General features: G+C 50.4%; 1 protein-coding gene across 1 annotated transcript; it reads right to left on the bottom strand.

Moving 5' to 3' along the window:
* Window positions 1–10,123: 10,123 nt before the first annotated feature.
* Window positions 10,124–13,455, bottom strand: SOX12 (SRY-box transcription factor 12). The gene has a single exon (XM_058685192.1). The coding sequence runs from the start codon at window positions 12,958–12,960 to the stop codon at window positions 12,016–12,018; it is 945 nt and encodes a 314-aa protein (XP_058541175.1). The 5' UTR covers window positions 12,961–13,455; the 3' UTR covers window positions 10,124–12,015.
* Between the last annotated feature and the right edge of the window lie 10,278 nt (window positions 13,456–23,733).

Raw genomic sequence — 23,733 nt, forward strand, 5'->3', positions numbered from 1 at the left:
TCTGGAAGTTCTGGAGGCAACAGGAAGGGATGAGGTCAAGCGTACAGGAGGATAGGCTGGCCTTGAGCCAGCACAGGAAGGATCCAGTATTCTCTGAGACCGGGGGAAAGGAGAGAGGGTGGCCACTGAGAAGAGATACAGCGTAGCGGTTGTGAGTTGAACTCTGGAGTCTTTCAGGTCCAGGTTTGAATCTTGGTTCTGCCACTTGGTACTCCCATGATTTAACGGCTCTGAGCCTCAGTTTCCCTGACCGTAAAATAGAGGTAATATTAGTAGTTGCCTTTCAGAAGAGTTGTACGAGTGAAATGAGGTGTTCATATAAGACCCTTAGTGTAGCACCTGGACCAGAGTAATAACTCAACAAATTGTCCCTAATACTAGTATGGTCACCTTAGTTTATAGGTGACGAGGGTAGGAAGTTGAGTGACAAGACATCTGATAAATCGAATGCTCTGGAGAAAAACAAGAAACATCATCCACTAAGAGGAAGGTTTATGGGTGGCTCAGTCAGTTAAGCGGTTAAGTGTCTGACTCTTGATTCTGGCTCAGGTCAGGATCTCGCGGCTCATGGGTTCAAGCGCCATGTTGGGCTGTGCGCTGACAGTGTGGAGCCTGCTTGGGATTCTCTCTCTCCCTCTCTCTCTCGGCCCCACCCCTCCTTGCATTCTCTAAGCAAACAAACAAAGAAACAAACAAACTTAAAAAAAAAAGAAGAAAGAAAGAGGAAGGTTTTAGGAGTACCGGATGGCTCAGTCAGTGGAACATGCAACTCTTGGATCTTGGAGTTGATCTTAATTACTTTAAATTTTTTAAACAGTCACATGTGGCTAGTGGCCATCATATTGGACAGTCAGGTGTCGGTGGGACAAACTTGCTGCCAAACTTGATCGTGGGGTAGTGAGTTTGAGCCCCACGTTGGGTTTAGAGGTTACTTAAAAAATAAAATACGATGGGGCGCCTGGGTGGCGCAGTCGGTTAAGCGTCCGACTTCAGCCAGGTCACGATCTCGCGGTCCGTGAGTTCGAGCCCCGTGTCAGGCTCTGGGCTGATGGCTCAGAGCCTGGAGCCTGTTTCTGCTTCTGTATCTCCCTCTCTCTCTGCCCCTCCCCCGTTCATGCTCTGTCTCTCTCTGTCCCAAAAATAAATAAAAAAAAAATAAATAAATAAAAATAAAATACGAAATAAAAAGAAAGAGAAAGTTTTAGTTCAACAGGAGGCTTAAAAAGGGTGGTGAACCAGCCACAAAAGGCCATATATTGTATGTTTCCATATATATGAAATACCTAGAGTCCAAAAATCCAGAGACAGAAAACAGATTAGTGGTTCCTAGAGGCTAGGGGAAGGGAGGAATGGAGAGTGGCTGCTTAATGGGTTTCCTTTCAGAGTGATGGAAATATTCTAGAACGAGATAGCGGTGATGGATGCACAACATCGTGAATGTACTATCATTAGGGAGAAATTTTATGTTATGTATGTTTTACCACAATTTTTAAAGGGTGGTAAAGATTTGGAATGATCAGTAATAATGATGGTGTTGGTGGGGACGGATATCACTTACTGAGCATTTACTATGTGCCAGGGTAATTTATCTTCTCAGCAACCTTATGACGCCACTTGCCTGAAGTCGTTCATTCACAATGTGGCAGAATCTGAATTTGCTCTGATCGCTCTGAGGCCATGATCTGTAGAAGCCACAGCATGCGCGGCTGTGACTTTCTTCGGCAGTGTCAGGAGACCTGGGAATGAAGAAAGAGGCTGCTGGTACCCCAGCTCCTGGGGTAGGTCCTCCTGGACAGGTGGGGCGGAAGATGCAGGGGTTCCAGACAGAGGAGCTCAGCGAGGTCCAAAAATAGGTGGATGGGAAGAAAGGGAGTCTGAGGTCAGAGTGTGGGATATTGTAGTCAAAGACTTTAGATGTAGAACCCGGTAAGAGGTGAGAAGGTTCACTAAGCCAGTGCTATCCAATAGAAGTTTCTGCAAAGAAGGGAATGTCCTAGATCTGTGCTGCCTGAACAGGCCATATTTAGCTATTAAGCATTTGCAATGGGGCTAGTGTGACTGATGAATCGAATTTTATTTAACCCTATTTATTTAAATGTTTATTTTTGAGAGAGATAGAGAAGTGGGGGAGGGGCAGAGAGAGAGGGGGACACATGATCTGGAGCAGGCTCTGTGCTGACAGCAGAGAGCCCGATGTGGGGCTCCAATTCATGAGCTGTGAGATCATGACCTGGGCTGAAGTCGGATGCTTAACCAACTGAGCCACCCCAGCACCCCTATATTTATTTATTTATTTGGAAGTACGATTTACACCCAACATGGGGCTTGAACTCACGACCTTGACATCAAGAGTCACACGCTCTACCGACTGAGCCCCCCAGGTGCCCCCTAACCTTAAGTACTTTTTTTTTTTTAATTTTTAAGTTTATTTATTTTGAGAGAGGCAGAGACAGCACGAGTGGGGGAAGGGCGGAGAGAGAGAGAGAGGGAGAGAGAGAATCTCAAGCAGGCTCCCAGCAGCCAGCGCGGAGCCCGATGTGGGGCTTGAACTCATGAAACCATGAGATCGTGACCCAAGCTGAAACCAAGTGTCGGCCGCTTAACCGACTGAGCCACCCAAGCGCCCCAACCTTAATTACCTTAAATTTAAGTTTAAATAGTCACATGTGGCTAGTGGCCACCTTATTGGACAGTCAGGTGTCAGTGGGACAAACTTGCTGCCAGGGCCCTACATTGGGCATGACTGCCATCTCAGACTCCCATCATCTATCCCTTTTCACCTAGTGCTTCTGCGTTGCCCCCCTATTGGGTCCCTTCTCTACACTGTAGCCACAAGGATCCTTAAAGCATGAGTCAGATTCTCATAGGGGAGTCTCATTCCCTGCCCCAAACCCTGTACTGACATCTCATCTTACTCAGGGTAAGAGGGAGAAAACTGGTGGAATAAAGATGGCCACGAACTCTCTGTCCCTTTGCCCTTCAAGAGCTGGAGTTTATTTCTCTTCAGAGCTGGCCCTGGCGATTGCTTCAACCAACCCAATGTGGTGGGAGCAATGTCGTGCCTGTTCTGGACTTAGCTTTCAAGAAGACCAGCTTCCTCTTCTCCCTCTTGGGACACTCCCTTCTGGAAAGCTCCTTCTTGGACTCCAGTCCCCACGCTGAAGACGCCCAAGCCACATGGAGAGGCCACACGCTGGTGCTCCTGCTGGCACCCCAGACAAACTCCCAGCCCGCAGCTAACACCAAACACCACACTGAATGAACAGCATCGTGTAAGTGAGTCATCTTAGACGTGTAAGCCCACTCGAGCCCCCAGATGACATCGTGTGAGCGGAATTATCCCACTGAATCCCGTAAACCCACAGTATCTTGAGAGAGAATAAAACAGTGTTGGGCCATTAAGTTGACGGACGGTCTGTTACGCAGCAATGACTATGCCAAACCAGTTCTTACTAGGACCTACGGTTGCCCCTCCCCCACAACCTAACCTACCTCCTTCATCTCATCTTCTTCCGTTCCCTCACTCACTACTCCAGCCACACTGGCATCCTTGCTATTCCTAGAATGAGCCAAGCACATCAGGCAAACTCCTATCTCAAGGCTTCAGAGCCTTTGTACTTGTTTGTTTCTCTGTCTTGACTGATCTTTCTCCAGATATCTGCATGACTAGCTTCTGGCTTTATTCAGATCTCTGCTCATATGTCACCTTGTCAAAGAGGTTTTATTTAAACACTGTCGTAGGGACATGGACTGCTCACCAAATTTCCGTGTGCTTCACATATATTTCCCAGTTCCCTTGAAGTTAGACAAAGCCATGTGATTAGTTCTGGCCAATGAGACCCAGGTCTCCAAAGAGATCCTTGGCCGCAGAATTTCTTGGAGGAGAAAGAGCAGAACTTAGCATTCATTTAGTTAACAGGAAACCTTGAAAACAACCGAGGGTGAGAAACTGGGTTGCTAAGAAACCTTCTAGAATGGGGGAGACGGTTGGCATCCATTGCTAGGCAACCTAAAAGAAGCTAGACAGGCAGGTTTGGGTTGCGAGCAGCTTTCCCCCTCCTTTTCATAGTCTCCCTGATCGCCAGACTGGATATGCTCTTAGACACTTCTGCTCCAACCCCCTAACTGAATAGATAGGGAAACTAAGGCCTCAAAAGGCAAGATGATTAGCCCAGATTCCCCCCGGTTTCTCAACGAGAGCAAAGACAAATGGCATAGGAGGGCATCGTCATGGGGAGTGACCTGGCATGGCTGAGGCAGAGTTTTAGGGTAGAGCTGATAGCTGAGGAAGAGTCTATAAAACAATAAGGAAGTCAACTGTGAAAGGCCTTGAATGCCAGGCCAAGAATCTTAGACTTGATCCTGAGGGTAATGGGGAGTCACTGAATGGTTTTCAGTGGTGGTCCCATGTGTTTTCCAAAGACCCCCTCGGGCTGCAGTGTGGAGACCCAGGACAAAGTCTCAGTGCCCTCAAGGCCCTTCATGCTCTTGTCAGTCTGTCTCCTCTCTCCCCACCGCCCCCTCCAGCCAGCCACAGCCAACTCCCTTCCATGTCACCTTCTTTCGCGGAGCCTTTCCCCTTGCGGTTGCTGGTGTCTAGAAAGCTTTTTCCTTCACCTGAATCCGCTTAATCTTATCGTTCTAGTTATAATTGCTACAGACCGAACTGCCCCCCAAACTTAGTAGTGTGAATAACCACCGTTCCATTATGTCCATGGACTCTGTGGGTCAGGAATTTAGACAAGGTAAGAGGGGATGGCTTGTCTCTGCTCCATGGTGGCTGGGCCTCAGCTGGGAAGACACTGCTTCAGCTGGGAGTGACTTAAATGACTATGGGCTAGAATCACCTGGAGGCTTCTTCACTCGTCTGGCGCCTGGGCAGGTGCCCTTGTCACCTGGAGCACCTGCATGGAGTCTCTCCATAGGTTTTGGGCTTCTTCACTGCATGACGACCTTAGGGGTGTTGGACTAATATACTCTTTTTTTTTTTTTTAACGTTTATTTATTTTTGAGACAGAGAGAGACAGAGCATGAACGGGGGAGGGGCAGAGAGAGAGGGAGACACAGAATCTGAAACAGGCTCCAGGCTCTGAGCTGTCAGCACAGAGCCCGACGCGGGGCTTGAACTCACGGACCGCGAGATCATGACCTGAGCCGAAGTCGGACGCTTAACCGACTGAGCCACCCAGGCGCCCCAGGGGTGTTGGACTTCTTAGGTGGTGGTTCAGTGTAGAAACCTACAGCATCTTTCTGCTACATCTTATTGGTTACAAGTGGATCACAAAGGCCAGTCCAGACTCAAGAGGCAGGAAATTTATGGAAGGAATGTCAAAGAACTTGTAGCCATGTTCTAAAATGGCAACAACGTACTGAGGGGTCAGTTACAGCTTAAGCATTGCCTTCTCCATGAAGTGACCTGACGCGCCCTGCTCCATGTCTGGATTAAGTGCCTCCTGTGTTCCCGGCCCAACCCCCCCCCCCCCCCCCCCCCCCGCCGCCAGCCCCACTGTCCACCTCCAACAATGCATTTCCAGCCCTCTGTTTATGCGTCTTTCTCCTCCTCAGGACTGTGAGTTCAGTAAGGACAGACCATGTCTGGTTTTTTTCACCTTTGTACACCCAGCACAGAGCCTGGTAAAAGCAGGCCCATGATGAATGTTTGTTGAATGGGTGAGCGAATGAGTGATTGAGGCGAGACCGTGATTGAGGCAAAGGAGAAAGCAAGGATGGGGCGGGGGGCGGGGATCATGAGGGTGGCCATTGAAAAGGTGAGAAGTGATAGGACACAGGACACACTTTGGAAGTGTAGTCAACAGGGATGAGGGATATGAAGCTATGGGGGAAAAGAGGAGCCCAGGATCACCAAGAGATTGTTGGCCTTTTAGTCTTTTTTTTTTTTAATTTTTTTTTTAACGTTTATTTATTTTTGAAACAGAGAGAGACAGAGCATGAACGGGGGAGGGGCAGAGAGAGAGGGAGACACAGAATCGGAAGCAGGCTCCAGGCTCTGAGCCATCAGCCCAGAGCCCGACGCGGGGCTCGAACTCACGGACCGCGAGATCGTGACCTGAGCTGAAGTTGGATGCTTAACCGACTGAGCCACCCAGGCGCCCCGGCCTTTTAGTCTTTTAGCCAACAAAGATGTGGGTGCAGAGCAGGCTTAGGAGGACCATGGAAACCAGAATTCAGGTTTAGCTATGCCAAGTTTGAGGTGCCAATTAAATACCCCGGTGGAGATGATAAGAAGGCAGCTAGACATAAGAGTCTGGCAGCAGCAGGATGGAGATTCGGGCTTGAGAATCCACAGCTATGGTAAGTAGAATTCCAAGATAGCCTCAAGATTCCCACCTGCTGGTGTGGGTGCCCAACAAAACCAGTTCCTCTCTGTATGGGTGAGACCAGGGAGCACGATGGATGTCATTCAGGCGATTAGGTTACACTATGTGACAAAGGGGAAGGGATTTTGCAGAAGTGAGGTCCCCAATTAGTTGATTTTTAATTCATCAAAAGAGAGATTTTCCTGGGTGGGCCCAATCTAATCAAGTGAGTCATTTGTTTATTTTTTTAATGTTTATTTATTTTTGAGAGAAACAAAGTGTGAGCAGGAGCAGGGCAGAGAGAGCGAGAGCGAGAGTGAGAGCGAGAGAGAGAGAGAGAGAGAGAGAGAGAGAGGATCTGAAGTGGGCTCTATGCTCATAGCAGAGAGCCCGATGCTGGGCTCAAACTCATGAACCGTGAGATGACCTGAGCCAAAGTCGATGCGCAACCAACTGAACCACCCAGGCGCCCCTCAAGCGAGCCCTTTGAAAGAGAGCCTTCCCTTAAAATTAAAATAAGTAACTACAGGGGCGCCTGGGTGGCTCAGTCGATTGAGCAGCCGACTTCGGCTCAGGTCACGATCTCATGGTCCGTGAGTTCGAGCCCCGCGTCGGGCTCTGGGCTGATGGCTCAGAGCCTGGAGCCTGCTTCCGATTCTGTGTCTCCCGCTCTCTCCGCCCCTCCCCCGTTCATGCTCTGTCTCTCTCTGTCTCAAAAATAAATAAACGTTAAAAAAAAAATTAAAAAAAAAATAAGTAACTACATAAATAAAAATAAAAGAGAGCCTTTTCTGGAATGTCTGGCTGATTCAGTCGGTAGAGCATAGGACTCTTGATTTTGGGGGCATGAGGTCATGAGTTCCAGCCCCGTGTTGGATGCAGAAATTACTTTAAAAATGAATGAGTGAGTGAATGAATAAATGAATGAATGAATAAGATCCTTCCCTGGACCAAGCAACTAGAGGCTGCAAGAAGATTCTCTTCGCTGTCCTTGGCAAAATAAGGTGCCACTCTGTGACAGCACCTGGGAAGACAGAAACTGTGAGTGGCCCTTACAATAATGGCACCAGCTGACAGCCCAGAAGAACACAGGGACTTTGACCCCAGGGAACTGAACTCTGCCCACCACCAGGTGAATCTGGAAGCAGACGCTGAGTTCCGTAAAGGAATGAAGCCCCAGCCAACACCTTGACGCAGCCCTGTGAGATTCTGAGCAGAGGGCCCGGCTAAGCCTTGCCCGGCCCACAGAGACTCAAACAATAAATGCATGTTGTTTTAGGCTGTTTGTGGCACTTTGTTACCCAGCAATAGATAACTAACCCATCAACATACAGGTGTTGTTAAAACCTTGGAACCGAGATGGTGCAAATAGTCCAGGCCTGGGACCCTACAGAGATGAGTCAATGACCGCGTGAACAGAGACTGGAGGGGGACACACCCCGCCCCTCACCCTCGAATGCTTCTTACTCCTTCCAGCCTCTAGGTGTCTCCAGAGTCCGCATAAGCAGGTCTCTCCCCACCTCTTACAGGTCAGAATCCATTTCCTTCTGAAATGGAAAGACCCAGATAACATAACAATAAATGGTCTCCCGTAACAATAAGCGGGCCCCTCCCCAACTTTGTGTCTGGGAACTAAGGCCTGCAAAGGAGCCTTGCCCAAGGTCCCACAGGGATCTAGGACTATTCCCCCCCCCCGCCCCCCCCGCCCCCCCCGCCCCCCCCGCCCCCCCCCCCCCCCCCCCGCCAGGCGCTCGACCCGCCCCCACATTCCCAAGGGCAAAAAGACAGACAACCTCCCTGTTTCCAGCTTTCACTAGGGGAGAGATCCGGGGTGACTGGTAGGCTGAGACTGCAGTTTCTGATCGATCCCAACTGGAAAGGGTGCAGCCTTGAGCTTGGGGCTGCCGGTGTGTGTGGAGAAGGGAAGGAACCCCTCCCGGGGACGGAGCCAGCAGAAGTGCCCAGCTGTGGTTATAGGGCCAGTGGCCCAAGCCCCGCTGTCCAGCCCCTGGCACCCTTCGTTGCAGATTGAGTTTCCCCCAAAGCAGACACGGAGACGGCAGTCTGGGGTGCAAGAGATTTATTAGGGATATAAACACCTGTGAAAAGAAGAGGGAGGAAGCAAGGTTGGGTGAGGGAGGTCAAACTGCGCTGCAGGCCTGGCAAAACCTCGGCCACCCCGGAGGGGCCCTGGGTGAGTGTCCGGAGGGGTGGGTGGTGCAAGTACTGCCTGTCCGCGTGTCCCCACACTGGACAGGAATGGCCAGGCGTTTCTACCTGATCCCCCTGGGCCACCAGACACGGGCTGCCCTAGGGCTAGTGGATCTTGGCAGCTGGAGGCCATCCGCTGACCAGATTCCTCACAGCCAGGGAAGTGCTCCTTAAAAGGGGTTCAAGGGTGACACCCATCTCTATCTTCCTCAACTTCTCAACTCTTCCTGGAGGGATTTTTTTTTCCCCCATCTTGCTTTCAATCAGAGGCTGAGCCAGAGGACTGGAATTCTTGCACCTCCCCCAACCAGACACCCCCTTTCTGTACGCACCCAGCCCTCCCAAACCTGCTATCGTCCTCTTTTAACGCGTCTATGTGTACCCCAGTCCCCAAATACCCTCTCTCGATGAGGTCTGCACACTTGGCCTTCGTTCTTACAGGGGACACAGGCTCTGTCCAACCTCAGGAATCCACTGGACCTGGCAGTGGAGGCACTGGGGGTGGGGTGGGGGAGGGGGGGGGGTGGGGAGGGGAGGAGGACAGAGTTTGAAAAGGCTTTCCTCGGTTTCCAAAACACGCTGGCAAGAATCTCAAGGACAGGAATCGCTGTGGCTTCTGTTGCTTCTCTTTTAGTCATTCAATAAATCTACACTGCAGGCCAATGATGGGCCGGCTCTGGGACCAACCCCGCCAGCCCAGGCCCTGCGCTGACAGCCTAACGCCATCTGTGGATTCAAACAGGGAAGGAGAGGCAGCACCCTGACACGACACTCCGCCAGGGCAGAGAACTAAGATGCGGGGCCCTGACTTTGACCTTGGCCGCTTGCAGGCCCTCCTGCAGGTTGCTGCACCACCCTGACCCCGTTTCCTCTTCTGGACAAATGGAGTAATATACTTCAGGGGGCACCTTGTTAAATGCTGCTCACCTCGAACTTCATTTCACCCTGAAGAAGGTACTGTTATCATTTTCATGTTATTCATATTGAGAGAAGAGTCAGGGTGAAGTGAATTTGCTCAAGGTCACACAGATGCTCAGTGGTGGTGGTGCTGGGGCTTTTGCGCCCAGACGATGTGGCCCGACCCTTCTTAATTCTCATGAAGGGCAGGGTCAAACGGGCCCCCTTGGGCCAGGGATGCCTGCGACACTTGTTTCATTTGGTCCACGAGGATTTAAAGAGAGTTGTGTCAAAAAAATGAACCAAATAAAAATAAATAAATAAAGATAACGGAGTCAGCTTTCATTTTGTAGTTGAGATGTTCACAGAAACATCCAGATTTCTACCTTCTCTTGAAAAACCAGGCCACCGTGGGTTGCCTTCCCACAAGGTCACAACTGGCGGGAGGAGAGCAGCTGTCCCCATAGAGTGTCTACCCAGACTCTCTCATGGACATTACCTGCCTGGCCCTGTGGGGAATGAATGTGTCACCCTTAATCAAGACCAGGGAGTCCTGAGACAGAGGGAGACAGAGGCCTAAAGGGGCCAGGTGCCTTGCCCAGCGACCCCCAGCTCTTCCTGCACATGGACTTCAATCTGGCAAACTGTCTGGGGGAGGGTTGAGGAAAGGCACAGACATGTAGAACCACCGGGCAAGGTCGGGGCAAATACACTTTATTCAGTCCTGGCATCAGACTGGCGAAGTCCTGCTGTGGGTGCCAGTGCCCCAGATCGGGGGACCCCTCCCCTCAGCTACTAGACTAGTTCTCCAAGACCACAGACAGTGACATCTCTTCACTCACATGACGTTTTCTGGGTTTTTTTCATTGTCTTTTTGTTGTTGTTGTTTTTCTTAAAAAAAAAAAAAAGAGAGAGAGAGAGAGAGAGAGAGAGAGAAAGACAGAGAGAGAGCGCGAGAAAGGCCCAGAGCCGGAGCACCAAGCTTAAAGGAGGCAGCTGGTGGCTTTGTCAGCGACGGGAACGCGTGGGGCAGAGACCTGCAGAGACCCTGGGCAGGGGTCCAGGAGGACTCTGGGACCGTTTGTTCCTGAGATTTGTGTGTGTGAATGAGAGTGTGTGCACACCCAGGAGGATGAACACACGCCGGTGAGATACAGGTAGTGAGGGCAAAAGGGGGTATGGGGAGGCCGGAGGGGCGGGACTTGAGCGGAGAGTTGGGGAGTAAGAGGGGGAATTTGGGGCAGGGGTCCCCGAGGGCACCTCGAACCGGACACAACCTCCTCCGACAGCAGCGCTATCCAGATTTTTCACACGGAAAAACAGGCGCAAACGGCACACCTCCACTACTCTGCCCCTCCCTTCGGTGTCACTGGCCCAGTCGATGGTCTCAAGCCAGCTGTTCAAAAGTGGGTCTCTTCTTGTCACTCCGTCTGCTCTCATGCCTCAGTCTCAACACCCCCGCCCCCGTACCAACGTGCCTCAGCTTCTCCCACTGAATACGGTCACTGTGGGCACAGGACTTGAGTGATAGAAAAGGGCGGTGGGCTTAAGGGAGGAGTCCAGGCTGGGAGTGTGCCTTAACGTGATGGGGCACTTGGGATGGGGGTGGAGAGCAGCAAGGCCCTTGTCCCCAAATAGACTGATAATTGCCTTGGTTCAGAGCTTTCTTGGGCAGTCCTCTCGTGGTGCAGTTCCAGATGAAGACCCTATTCCCAATTCCCGGATGGGGGAAAGAAAAGGCAAGTTTCTGGGTGCCAAGGTAGACTGTGGAGGCAGTCTAGCGGTGTGTGTATAGCAGGCGGGAGGGTGCACGTCAGTCTGGGTAACCCCGCAAGGAAAAGGGGTTATGCCACTTAGGGAGAGTTCCAAGCGCCAAACCCAACCCTTCCGGGCCAGCTAGTCTCTTTCTCCCCTTTCCTAGTGCTCCTCCCATTAAGGCAGAGACGCCCCGTCGGGTTGAAAGGAAGCCGCGGCTCCCGGATCAAAAGATTTCTTAGGATCGCTCAATGCCCGCCCCACTTCTTCCCGGAGCGGGCCACAGAGGCTTGCGGTTCAACTGGGACCGGCCCCCTCCTCCTAAGAAGCATTAAGCATGCGCGAGAAGGGGGCGGGCCCCAGCGCTCGGGGGAGGGGAGCGAAGGGGTTTGGGAGGAGCGCGCGGTGCCGCCCAGCCGCAGCGCCCCCCTAAACCAGAGAGGAGGCGGGCTGGGCGAAGGCGGAGGGATCGGGAGCAAGGGCAGGGGCGTGTCCTCCGGCCACGAGGAGGGGCGTGTGCGAGGTGGGGGGAGGGGTGCAGGTCTGTAGGAGTGGACGGGAGGTGTAACGGAGGGGGGCTGGCTGCTGGTGGCTGTGCGGGAGGGGGCAAGACGGGGCGGGGCTTGGATGTCAGGGAAAGAGTGGGGGTTGGGCTGCCTTGGGGTGTGTCTGCGGGGGAGGGGCATGTCTGGGTTTGAGGGGGATGGGCACGTCTGGGAGGGGGGAGGCTGCGCGGGAGATGGGGTGCCAGCCTCGGCCTCCGAGGGGCCCCAATACCTGATTCCTGTATGTAAACAGCTGGTTTGGGGGCGTGCGCGCCCCGCTGACGGTGGGCTCAGTAGGTGAAAACCAGGTCGGCGATGCTAGACGGGCGCCAGTCCCCCGCGATCATCTCGGTAACTTCGGGGGTGCAGTAGTCCGGGAACTCGAAATGCGACGTGCCCGAGGGGGGCGGCAGGTCCGGGTCGCGGTCCAGGGCGCTGCAGTCCAGGCCGGCGGGGCCGGGGGGCAGTCTGGACAGAAAGCCCAGCGGCTCCTCCCCCGACGCCACCGTCTCCTCTTCGCCTTCCTCCACCGCCGCCGCCTCCTCCTCTTCTTCCTCTGGCTCCTCGTCCTCCGACGGAGTGGGGGAGGCGGCGGTGACAGCCGCCCCCTCGCCCGACGGCCCTTGGGCGCGCTCCGCGGGTCCCCGGGCAGCCCGCCCCGCTGGGACCATCCTCCACAGCTCCCTCCCTGGGGTCTCGACCAGGCGCACTTCCAGCAGCTCCTCGTCGTCGTCCTCGTCGTCGTCCTCGGGCGCCGCCGCGCTGCCCCCCAAAGGCCCGCCCGCTGCTCGGCGGCCCCCGCGGCCAGGCAGCTGCGGCCCGGGCTTGAGCCGGCTGCCGCCACCACCGCCGCCGGGGGGGCGGGGCCGCGCCTTGGCGGGCGCCCCCTTGCTCTTTTTGCGCGGCCGGTACTTGTAGTCCGGGTAATCCGCCATGTGCTTGAGGCGCAGCCGCTCCGCCTCCCGCACAAACGGGATCTTCTCCGAGTCCTGCAGCAGCTGCCAGCGGCGGCCCAGGCGCTTGGAGATCTCGGCGTTGTGCATGTCGGGCCACTGGTCCATGATCTTCCGCCGCTCGTGCTGCGACCACACCATGAACGCGTTCATCGGTCTCTTAATGTGGCCGCTCGGCGTCTTGCACCAGCCGGGCTCACGCGCCCCCTCCTCGGCCGGCCCGGGCCCCGGGGGCGGCGGCCCGCCGTCCCGCTTGGCCCTCGCGCCCCGCTGCTGCACCATCGCGCCTGGGCCCGGGGCCGCTAGACGCCGCCGGGGGCCGTCCGCATCCTCCGCGGCTGGGGGTGGGGGAGGAGGCAGCAGCGACGGAGGGGCGGCCCCGCCCCGCAGCTCGGCCCGGCCCCCGCGAGCTGGGGAGCGAGGAGCTGGGCGCTCGGGCCCAACGGACGGCGGGGGGAGAAGGTCAGCGGCGCGGTCTCAGGCGGGCTCGGCGCGCCCCCGCCGCCTCCGGCAAGTTGCGCCCAGCCGCACGCTGCACATTGTTTTGCGGGGGCGGAGGAATCGCACCCTCCGGCCCCCGCGGGCTCTCCTCTCAGTCTCCTGCTCCGCCGCGGCCCGCGCGCGCCGCTCCCCGCCCCGCCGCCTTCCAGTGTCTTTCTCCCCGCGCGGCCCCGCCGGCGCGCGCGCCACCCCTCCCCCTCGCCGTCTGCGGGCCGCTGCGGCGCGCGCGGGGCCGCCCCGTGTAAACACCGAGGTGCCCGCTTGGGCTGCGGCCGGGCCACGCCTCGCGCTCAGGCGGCGCGTCACCCGTTGCTGGGCAGAGAAGCTGGTATTTGCATCTCCCAATCGCTGGCTGCCGGGGCGGGGCGGAGCTCGGGCTGCGGGGCTGGGCGGTCTCGCTGGGTTGGAGGGTGTCGGATGAGGTTGGTTTCTTTTCTTAGGCTGGGGACTGGAAGGAGGGTGGGGGAACGCGGAGCGTGCTTCCCATCTGCCTCCTAAAGCTCCCGCCCCACGTTGCCTTTGAAATTTTAGCTTATTCTGTGACACCTGCCGCCAGGTGGGACATCCGCCCCCTCCTCTTTCAGGAGCGTCTTTCTGCACAGTCCCAGGACAATGTGGGGGCACTCAGGCTCGGGAAAGCTCAAGAGTACAGTGTCATCGTTTCAGAGATGTAGCCCCTGCCTACTACACATAGGGTCCAGCCACACAGAGGCTCGACAAATGCTTTGAACTCAATGAACGAAGCGCTTTCATATTATTTTAAACCTCGTTTGAAGCCCCACAAGAGTCCTGAGAAAGAAAGGAATAGGACGCCTATTTTCCGGATTCAGAACAAGAAAGACACGCAGACTAGTAAGGTTCGAATCCTAGGCTTGCAGTCCCTCCCTCTCTTCCCAGCTCAGCGCATCTCGCTGGAGCGAGTCGCTGGATCATCTCGCCTACCAGCCAAGGGTCCTGAGCAGGGCTGACTAACTGATTTTTCACAGTCCTCAGGCGAGGTTCGAGGATGCGAGAGTGTCCCATCCCCAGGTCCCAACCTACACAGCCACCCGCCGGGTGCGGACAAGGGCGCGACGCCCCTCCTGGGTCTGGAGAAGCGTGCGCGGGCACGGGGGCGGAGCCAGCGCGAGGGGCGTGTCCGCGACGCATGCTCTAGGCGCGTGGCGGGGAGGGGCTGCGCGCTCCCAGTTCACCACGTGTGAGCCGGCTCGGGAACCGCGGGCCCTGTGCTGCCCCCGGGGGAGGTCACCTTCACGGCGCCATAGGCCTGGGCGATGGGAGGGGGCGCGTAGGCCTCGCCCCTCAGGACTAGGAGCTGGGAGGGGTCGGGACGAGGTCCTCTAAAGTGTCTTTCTGCTGGGGCGTAGTGGGCACTGTCCGGTGCGGAGAGTGGAGAGCCTGGCGACAGACCTCACCCACCACTGGGCGGGTTGGGGCAGAGAGCCCAGTTGGAGGGTGTAGAGCAGGGAGGAAGGGCTGAGGTGCGGCTCCGCAGACGCGGGGGGCGGGGTGATGCTCTGGGTGCCCGGGAGGGAAATGGGAGCGTGTGGCCGGCGGGAGGGGGCGATTCTTAAAGGCACAGGGCGCTCGGAAGGAGAAGGCCGCGCTCCCGACCAAATGGTCCTTCCTCGGATTTACTGGACGCTGAGATTCGGAGCTTCCCTGAGTTTGAACCTTCAGAACTGGAGCCTGGCCTGTTCCATCCTCCATGGAGTCAGAATTACAGTATTCGTATCCCGATTCCTCCTCCTTGTCCTTGAAATGGAGGAAAAAACCATTTCTCCCTCATATGGTTGTTTTTTACAAGTTAAATGTGGATACTGGCTGTGAACAAATCTGACACCTAGTAAATGCGCAATAAATATTAGTTATCTGGGACTCTGGGCACCAACAACGTAGAGACACCAACATAATTTTTTAAAATTGGCGAGGTGGGGATGGGTTTATTTCAAAAAGGGCATCCGGGCACTTGGGGTGGGGGGGCACAGTTAGTTAAGCTACTGACTTGATTTTGGCTCCCGTCGTGACCTCCGGGTTCCTGAGGTCCAGCCCTGGGTAGGACGCTGCACTGACAGCACGGAGCCCGCTTCTCTCTCTCTCTCTCTCTCTCTCTCTCTCTCTCTGCCCACCCCGTGCTCATGCTCTCTCTCAAAGAAACATTAAAAAAAAAAAAGTGTGCAAGTGCACTGCAATCAATTTTAGAATATTTTCATCAACCCCCAAGGAAATTCTGTGCTTGTTTTCCATATCTCCACCTCTGTCTCAATGGATTTGCTGCACCATTTTATATTCCTACCAGCATGTGTGAGGGATGCAATGTCTCCTTGCTCTTACTTTTGAAAATACGGCTCTTAAAAATGTATTCTCTTGCCTCTAGCTTTGTCAAAAAGGTATCATGCTGTTATATATCCTGGTATTTACTTGCTCATTCAGTATTATACTGCTAAGGTTCACCTAAAGTATTGCACCCATATGGGGTTGGTTCATTTTCCACTGTGGGCATATGCTATAATTTTCCTATCTGTTGTCCTGTCCACGGACAGTTGGATTATTGCCAGGTTTTTGCTCTTATAAGGAGTGTTACTGTTAACAATGCTAGATGTGTCCCTGGAGTTCAAGTGCAGGGTCTCCAGAGTGTATATCACGGAAAGTGTGATGGCTACATCTGAGGACGTGTGAATGCTAACTTTTACAAGGTAATGTTGTAAAACTGCCAACTTGCACCAATTTACTTTTTCACTAGGAGCAGAGAAGAGATTCTTTTCATCCACATCTTGTCCAAAGTTTGGTATTATCAAGCATCTTAATGTTTGCTTGCATTATTCTGTCTCATCATGATTTCTGTTTGCTTTGTGGCACTTACCACCTTCTGGAATTATTTTATTTGTTCACTCGGTTTTTGCCCATCTTCCCTCCACTAAAATGTAAGATCCACAAGGGCAGAGATTTTTGTCTGTTTTGTTTTATGGCTCTATCCCTAGGAGGGTGCCTAGCACATCATAAGTACTGATTAAATATTTATTGAGTGAATCAAAGTCAGTGTTCTATCAAGAGTACACTCAAATTCCTACAGGAGCCCAGAGAAGAAAGTAAAATTTTGAAAAAGAAAACCTAAAACTCAGATCCGCTGCTGAGATGCAGCGGTTATCAGTGCATACAGACTACCTTGAGTCCTTTCTAATGGGTGCCCCAGAGTCTAAATCTTGTAGGCCACGGGTGTTCAAGGTTGGGCTCACCACTGAGCTGTTCAGTGTAGACTGCAGTAGGAAGACAGCGAGTTTCTTGGAGAGATGCTGACCACCACTACCCAATGGTCCAGGCCACCATCACCTCTCATCGGGCACCTGTCCAGCCTCCTTTCTGGGCCCTGCACCCACCAGGTCTCCTTCCATTTCATTCTCTTTCCTGAAGCCAGAGCAATGGTATGTTTTACTCACAAATCTGATTGTGTATCTTCCCTTTTTAAAAACCTTCATTGGTTTCTTCATTACTTTCAAGATGAACACCAGGCTTTTATTGGCCCAGCAGGCTTGGTCTGACCCCTCCTCACCAATTTGACCTCCTCTCTTACTTTCTTTGTCCTGAGCCAGTTTCCAGCCACACCGGCCCTCCTCCCTTTGTGGAACAAGCTGGGCTGCCTCTCACACAGGGTGTTGAGAAGTCCGTTCCCTCACCCTTCCAGCACTCCTACCTCTGTCTCCCTCCTTGTAGCCCTCCTAGCCCCATGTCCCTTGCCTTCAGTGCACCAGTGGCCTACCTGGCCCATGTGACACTTGGGATAGAGAACTTTTTAACACCTATATCCTCTAAATGGCAGTATTTTCAATAACAGTTATAAAATATAATAAATAATATTAATGATAATGGCCAGAAAAGAAATGTAGATGGTGAAAATATTCTTTGAACTTTTTATATGTAAGCATGTCAGCAAAAATAAACATGACAATACAAAAAAGGGAAAAGAGTATTGAATCGATAGTTTTCAGTTACATTAATACATTTCTTTGAAAAATAAAAGAAAATAAAGAACACACCTACATAGTCGTCTATTGCAATAATGATTATGTTACGTTACAGTTTAAAAACACGAAAATGCTTTAAAAATAACAATCAGGGGCACCTGGGTGGCTCAGTCAGTTAGGCATCCGACTCTTGATCTCAGCTCAGGTCTTGATCTCAGGGTCGTGAGTTCAAGCCCTGTGTTGGGCTCCATATTGGGCATGGAGCCTACTTAAAAAAAATTTTTTTTAAAAGATTCAATTTTAAGATTAAATATATTACTCAAGTTTGGTAAAACATAATTTTACCTGGGGCACCTGGCTGGCTCAGCCAGCAGAGCGTGAGACTCTTGATCTCACGGTTGTGAGTTTAAGCCCCATGTTGGGCAAGGAGCCTACTCAAAAAATGCCACCAAAAAAACCCACATAATTTTACCAAATGAAAATTATAATGTAATGTAATATAATATAGCATAATAATATAATTTTACTAAATAATAAAATCTGCAGTTACCACACAGCGATTCACTCTTTGTTTCCCTGTTTCAGCTTAAATACGAAAGCTTCAAGTGGTCACATAGGATGACAGAATTGAAGCAACTCAAGCTTCATAATCACTGTGCTATCATTGTTTATTTTGAATCTATTGGTTTTTTTTTTTAATTTTTGTTTTTTTTTTAACGTTTATTTATTTTTGAGACAGAGACAGAGCATGAACGGGGGAGGGGCAGAGAGAGAGGGAGACACAGAATCGGAAGCAGGCTCCAGGCTCTGAGCCGTCAGCCCAGAGCCCGACGCGGGGCTCGAACTCTCGGACCGCGAGATCGTGACCTGAGCTGAAGTCGGCCGCTTACCCGACTGAGCCACCCAGGCGCCCCTGAATCTATTGTTTAAACAGAGACATATGTTGTACCAAAGGGGCTACAGACACAAGTGCTCAGGAAGCTAGCTGGAATAATTCTGTACTGTTACGAGCTTATTTTCAAAACTAACATGTGTAGCTGCATCTGACTCGGCATGTGTTAGGGGCTGACTGAATGGATAGTGCTCTGAATTAACTTCCTTGTAGAATATAATGTTTATGAGTGCACAAGTAATTAAAGTAGGCTGATTTGAAGCTTACAAATATATTATTAAGACTCCAGTTAGACCAACAAATTGATCTTCGGGGAGGAGTATTTTACCACTGACAAGGTTTAGAAGGGTGGGCCCATGGAGGAGATAATAAAAGGCAGGCTGACTTTCAATCCGTTTTATTATTGTTTTTAAATTCTCTTCAAACGACACACCCTCTCGTTGCCTGCACAGCCCCACTTTGGAACTCTACGGCAGAGCAGAAGCTACATGAGATCAGAAGACCCGCCGAATTTCCGCTCGCACCATTGTGTCCCCAGCACCTAGCAGATCTTGACACAACAGAGACTCTGAATATCTGTTCAAATAAGGGAGGAAGGAGCCAACCCAGACACCATCATGCAACTCCACGCACCCCGACTCTATCTTGCTCCAAAACATCAGTGTGTGAACCGGCATGATCATCAAGGATGTTCCTAACGAAGAGAGAGGACAGTAAGAACAAGGTAATTCGCTTTTTGATTTACCTGACTGTCTTCTTTAAAAATTCAGAGATTAAAGGCATGCCTGGGTGGCTCAGTCGGTTAAGCGTCCGACTTCGGCTCAGGTCATGATCTCACGGCTTGTGGGTTTGTAAGTTCGAGCCCCACGTCGGGCTCTGTGCTGACAGCCTGGAGCCTGCTTCGGATTCTGTCTCCTTCTCTCTCTGCCCCTCCCCCTCTTGTGCTCTGTCTCTCAAAAATAAATAAATGTAAAAACAAATTTTTTTTTTAAATTCAGAGATTATGATGGTGAGTGTGAGTGTGTGTGTGTATGTTTGTGTGTGTACCATGTCTCTTTCTTTTACCAAATAATAGTATAGATCTACACATGGGGCTCTTGATCGCTTAAAAATGGCTGGTGCAGGGCCACCTGGGTGGCTCAGTCAGTTAAGTGTCCGGCTTCGGCTCAGGTCATGATCTCACGGTTTGTGAGTTCGAGCCCCGCGTCTCGCTCTGTGCTGACAGCTCAGAGCCTGGAGCCTGCTTCGGATTCTGTGTCTCCCTCTCTCTCTGTCCCTTCCCTCCTCATGCTCTGTCTCTCTCTGTCTCAAGACTAAGTAAAACATTAAAAAAAAAATGGCTAGTGCAAATCGAAATGTGCTATAGTGCAAAATTTTCACTGGTTTTCAAAGACCGCATAAAAAATGTAAAATATTGCATTAACATTTTTCTCTTGATTTTGTGTTGAGATTATAATATTTTGTATGTATTAGCTAAATAAAATACGTTAAGATTAATTTCACTTTTTTTTTACCATTTTATTTATGTATTCATTTATTTTTAATTAATTAAATTTTTAAATTTTTTTTTTGAGAGAATGCAAGTAGGGGAGAGGGGAAAAGGAACAGGGAGAGAGAGAATCTTTTTTTTTTTTTTTTTTTTTTTTATTTAAAAAAATTTTTTTTTCAACGTTTTTTATTTATTTTTGGGACAGAGAGAGACAGAGCATGAACGGGGGAGGGGCAGAGAGAGAGGGAGACACAGAATCGGAAACAGGATCCAGGCTCCGAGCCATCAGCCCAGAGCCTGACGCGGGGCTCGAACTCACGGACTGCGAGATCGTGACCTGGCTGAAGTCGGACGCTTAACCGACTGCGCCACCCAGGCGCCCCAGGAGAGAGAGAATCTTAAGCAGGTTCCACACCCAGGTCAGGGGCTCAGTATCACGACTGTGAGATCATAACCAGAGTCAAAATCAAGAGTCTGATGCTCAACCCACTGAGCCACCCAGGCACCCACTTTTTTTAACCTTTTTAAATGTGGCTTCTGGAAAATTAAAAAAATAATGTTTATTTATTTTTGAGAGAGATAGAGAGACAGAGCGCAAGCGGGGGAGGGGCAGAGAGAGAGGGAGACACAGAATCTAAGGCAGGCTCCAGGCTGTGAGCTGTCAGCACAGAGCCTGATGTGGGGCTCAAACCCACAAACTGTGAGATCATGACCTGAGCTAAAGTTGGTTGCTTAGCCAACTGAGCCACCCAGGCGCCCTTGGAAAATTTTAAATTACACTTAAGGCTTGCATTATATTTCCAATAGATAAGACTAATATAGAAGGTGGAGGTTTTTCTCATTTTATTTTATTTATTTTATTATTTATTTTAAATGTTTATTTTTGAGCGAGAGCGTGAGCGCGGGAGGGGCTGAGAGAGGGAGACAGAGGGCCCAAAGCCAGCTCCGCGCTGACAGCGGAGAGCCCGATGCGGGGTTTGATCTCAGGAACGGTGACCTCATGACTTGAGCTGAAATCAAGAGTTGGACACTTAACCAACTGAGCCACCCAGGGGACCCAGTTTTTCCCATTTGAGCAAAATTAAAAGTGGGCCATCTTTTGCCTATCCCCCAATTTTAAAATGTGTGTTTTGAGTTTGGTTTTGTTTTGTTTTGTTTAGGTTTTGTTTTGTTTTTGTTTTTTTAAACTTGTCTGTGAAATTCCCAAGTTTTAAAAATCCTGCTGGAATACTGGATGGTCAATCCATGAGATGTAGTGTGAGATTCAGAAAAACACAAGGCAGAAAGGAGAGACCAGAATTGGGGATAGGTTTACGGAGAGAAGAGGACAGCGGGAGAGTCATTTTAACAGCACCAGCATGACTGATGGAATGGGGAATAATCATATTGGAGAAGGAAGGGAAGGTGACTGAATGGGGAGGGGATTTTATCTGGGTAGTGGGTCCCACCTGGTGACTCTGAAATCACACACCACTGGTAAATCCCCACATCTCCTGGAGTATAATCTTTACCCCCACAACCTGACTCTGAAATTCATCAGACTTTTTCTTTTGGGGGTGACCATATTATTTATGATGAAAGGGACACTGTTAATAATTATGCTGGAACAACAGAAATAAACTGGGTAAACTGGGAAAACTGGGAAGCAGGTTATCCTCATCTCATTGGCTAAATGTAGGGGACTCCCCTTCGATGAGTTAGAAGTCAAGCAAGCAGATACTGGGGTTTTAAACAATCAAAGTGTCCAGGGTTTGAAATGAAAATTTGTTCAATATTATTAATCTTTGGGATGTTATTTCAACTCCTTTGTTTTGATTTTCTCATCTGCAAAATGGGAGAGTATAATAGGTTAGGACATGGGACGTGCTAAAAGGCTCAGTAAATGGTAGCTGTAACAAAAGCAACAAAAAGATACAAAAGGCAAAACTATAAAGATAGTAAAAAGATCTATGGTCGTCGGGGTTTGAGGGAGAGAAGGTTGACTAGGTGAAGCACAGAAGACTTAAATCCTAATGCATGAGAATATTAAAAAATCATTTTAAACATCTGGAGAATCTCAAGATGGAATGAAGAATTCGACAAAATAGTTGAATTGTATTAGAAATGTATGAAGCGGGGCGCCGGGGTGGCTCAGTCGGTTAAGCGTCTGACTTCAGCTCAGGTCACGATCTCGTGGTCCGTGAGTTCGAGCCCCGCGTCGGGCTCTGGGTGACGGCTCAGAGCCTGGAGCCTGCTTCCGATTCTGTGTCTCCCTCTCTCTCTGCCCCTCCCCCGTTCATGCTCTGTCTCTCTCTGTCTCAAAAATAAATAAACGTTAAAAAAAAAATTAAAAATAAAAAAAAAGTAATGTATGAAGCAACCCCACTGAAGAGGGTGGGGAAAGGGTGCCGACTTAAGTAATTTTAGAAATGAGTGGATCCTGTAAAACTAAAGAGTAATGAAGTACTGTCCTCTAGTTGATAAAGTTTCCCACAGGGCTATGGGTTAACAATGCTGATACTGCTGTATATGTATACTGGAAATGAACAATTAGGTAAATGGATGGCGGAGAGTGGGAGCCAGGTCTCTCATTGGTGGAGTGGGAATGTACAGGTAGACAAGGAGAGAAGGCTATAATGACTCGTGGTAACGGATTAGAATTGGAAATAGAAATAGGAACTCATGTTTAGCTTACTACAGATACAGATGGTTACATGCAGAAATATTTATAGATGTGTGTACACACCCAAGTTAGCATATACACATATACTTCTTTGTTCTGTTAGTTGAAAAGGCTTCAAAGAAATGACACTTCAGTAGCAATGAGCACCCTTAGCGTCCCAGTCTTGGTTTCTAATATCATTCTCCAATGGGAGGAATCGGGCCTTTTGAGAAACAGCTGATTCTAGGACTGGGGCAGGAAATATGCAAGATAAGCCTGGGGCGAAGATAAGTGCCCCAAAACAACAACAGTATGAAGGAAAGACACACAAAGACGCGGGATATGTCAAAGGGACACAGGAGTTAACTGAAAGAGCCCCCAAAGGCCAAAGCTGGAACAATTTGAGCAACAAAATTAAGTAGTATTGGGTTATAGCCTAATGTATGAAATAAATATCTATGAGTCCATACTGGTATAAATAAATAACTGAATAAATCAATAGAAGGGACAAATGTTGAGTGCAGAAAAACTCCAAATAACTATGTATATACTCTACTCTTTTTTTTTTTTTTTATGTTTGTTTATGTTTGAAAGAGAGAGCCCCAGCTGGGGAGATGCAGAGGGAGGGACAGAAGAAGCAAGCAGTGCACCGACAGCAGAGAGCTCAATGGGGGACTCAAACTCATGAATGGTGAGATCATGACCTGAGCCCAAGTCAGGCACTTAAACCACTGAGCCACCCAGGCGCCACTAAATACTCCACTCTTAAAGGGGTGGAACAAAAATCCCACCCTTACGTGTGGCCTAAGCATTGTCACTTCATTCCAAAGAGGACAGTATGAAAAAGGGTGAAAGTAACTTTCTAGTGGAGAAATCTGACAAATTCCTCTTCATCCGGGTGTTCGAGGTCAACACCAACAGTGATAAGTCATGTTGATGTCTGAGAAACTGCCACAGCCCAGAGGAACCTAAGGGGTCGTGAGATAAATGCTAAGTGGCATCCTGGATGGGATCCTGGCATAGAAAAAAGACATGGAGGGGGGGGTGGCGCCTGGGTGGCTCAGTCGGTTAAGCGGCTGACTTCGGCTCAGGTCATGATCTCGCGGTCCATGAGTTCAAGCCCCTCGTCGGGCTCTGTGCTGACGGCTCAGAGCCTGGAGCCTGTTTCAGATTCTGTGTCTCCCTCTCTCTGACCCTCCCCCGTTCACGCTCTGTCTCTGTCTGTCTCAAAAATAAATAAACGTTAAAAAAAAAAATTAAAAAAGAAAAAGACATCAGGTAAAAACTAAGGAAATTTGAATAAACTATGAACTTTAGCTACTAACAGTGTATCATTATTTAACAAACCTATCATGTTAATATAATATGTTAATAATAGAGGAGGGAGGGTGGGTGGGGGATAAAGAATTTTGTATTATCTTCACAATTTTTCTGTAAATGTAAAAGTGTTCTAAAACATAAGGTTTATTTTTAAAAACACGGCACAAGGCTTTATTTAGTTTATTTACACTTTAGAGTGTCAAAGCCATTACACTGCCTACCTTGAAAATGGAATTTCCTCAATGGATTA

The sequence above is a fragment of the Neofelis nebulosa genome, chromosome 9 (genome assembly GCF_028018385.1).
Source record: "Neofelis nebulosa isolate mNeoNeb1 chromosome 9, mNeoNeb1.pri, whole genome shotgun sequence".
Classification (NCBI taxonomy): domain Eukaryota; kingdom Metazoa; phylum Chordata; class Mammalia; order Carnivora; family Felidae; genus Neofelis; species Neofelis nebulosa.

What these genes read in the sequence shown, in the direction of transcription:
- SOX12 (XM_058685192.1), bottom strand. Translation starts at nt 12,960, where the DNA reads ATGGTGCAGCAGCGGGGCGCGAGGGCCAAGCGGGACGGCGGGCCGCCG.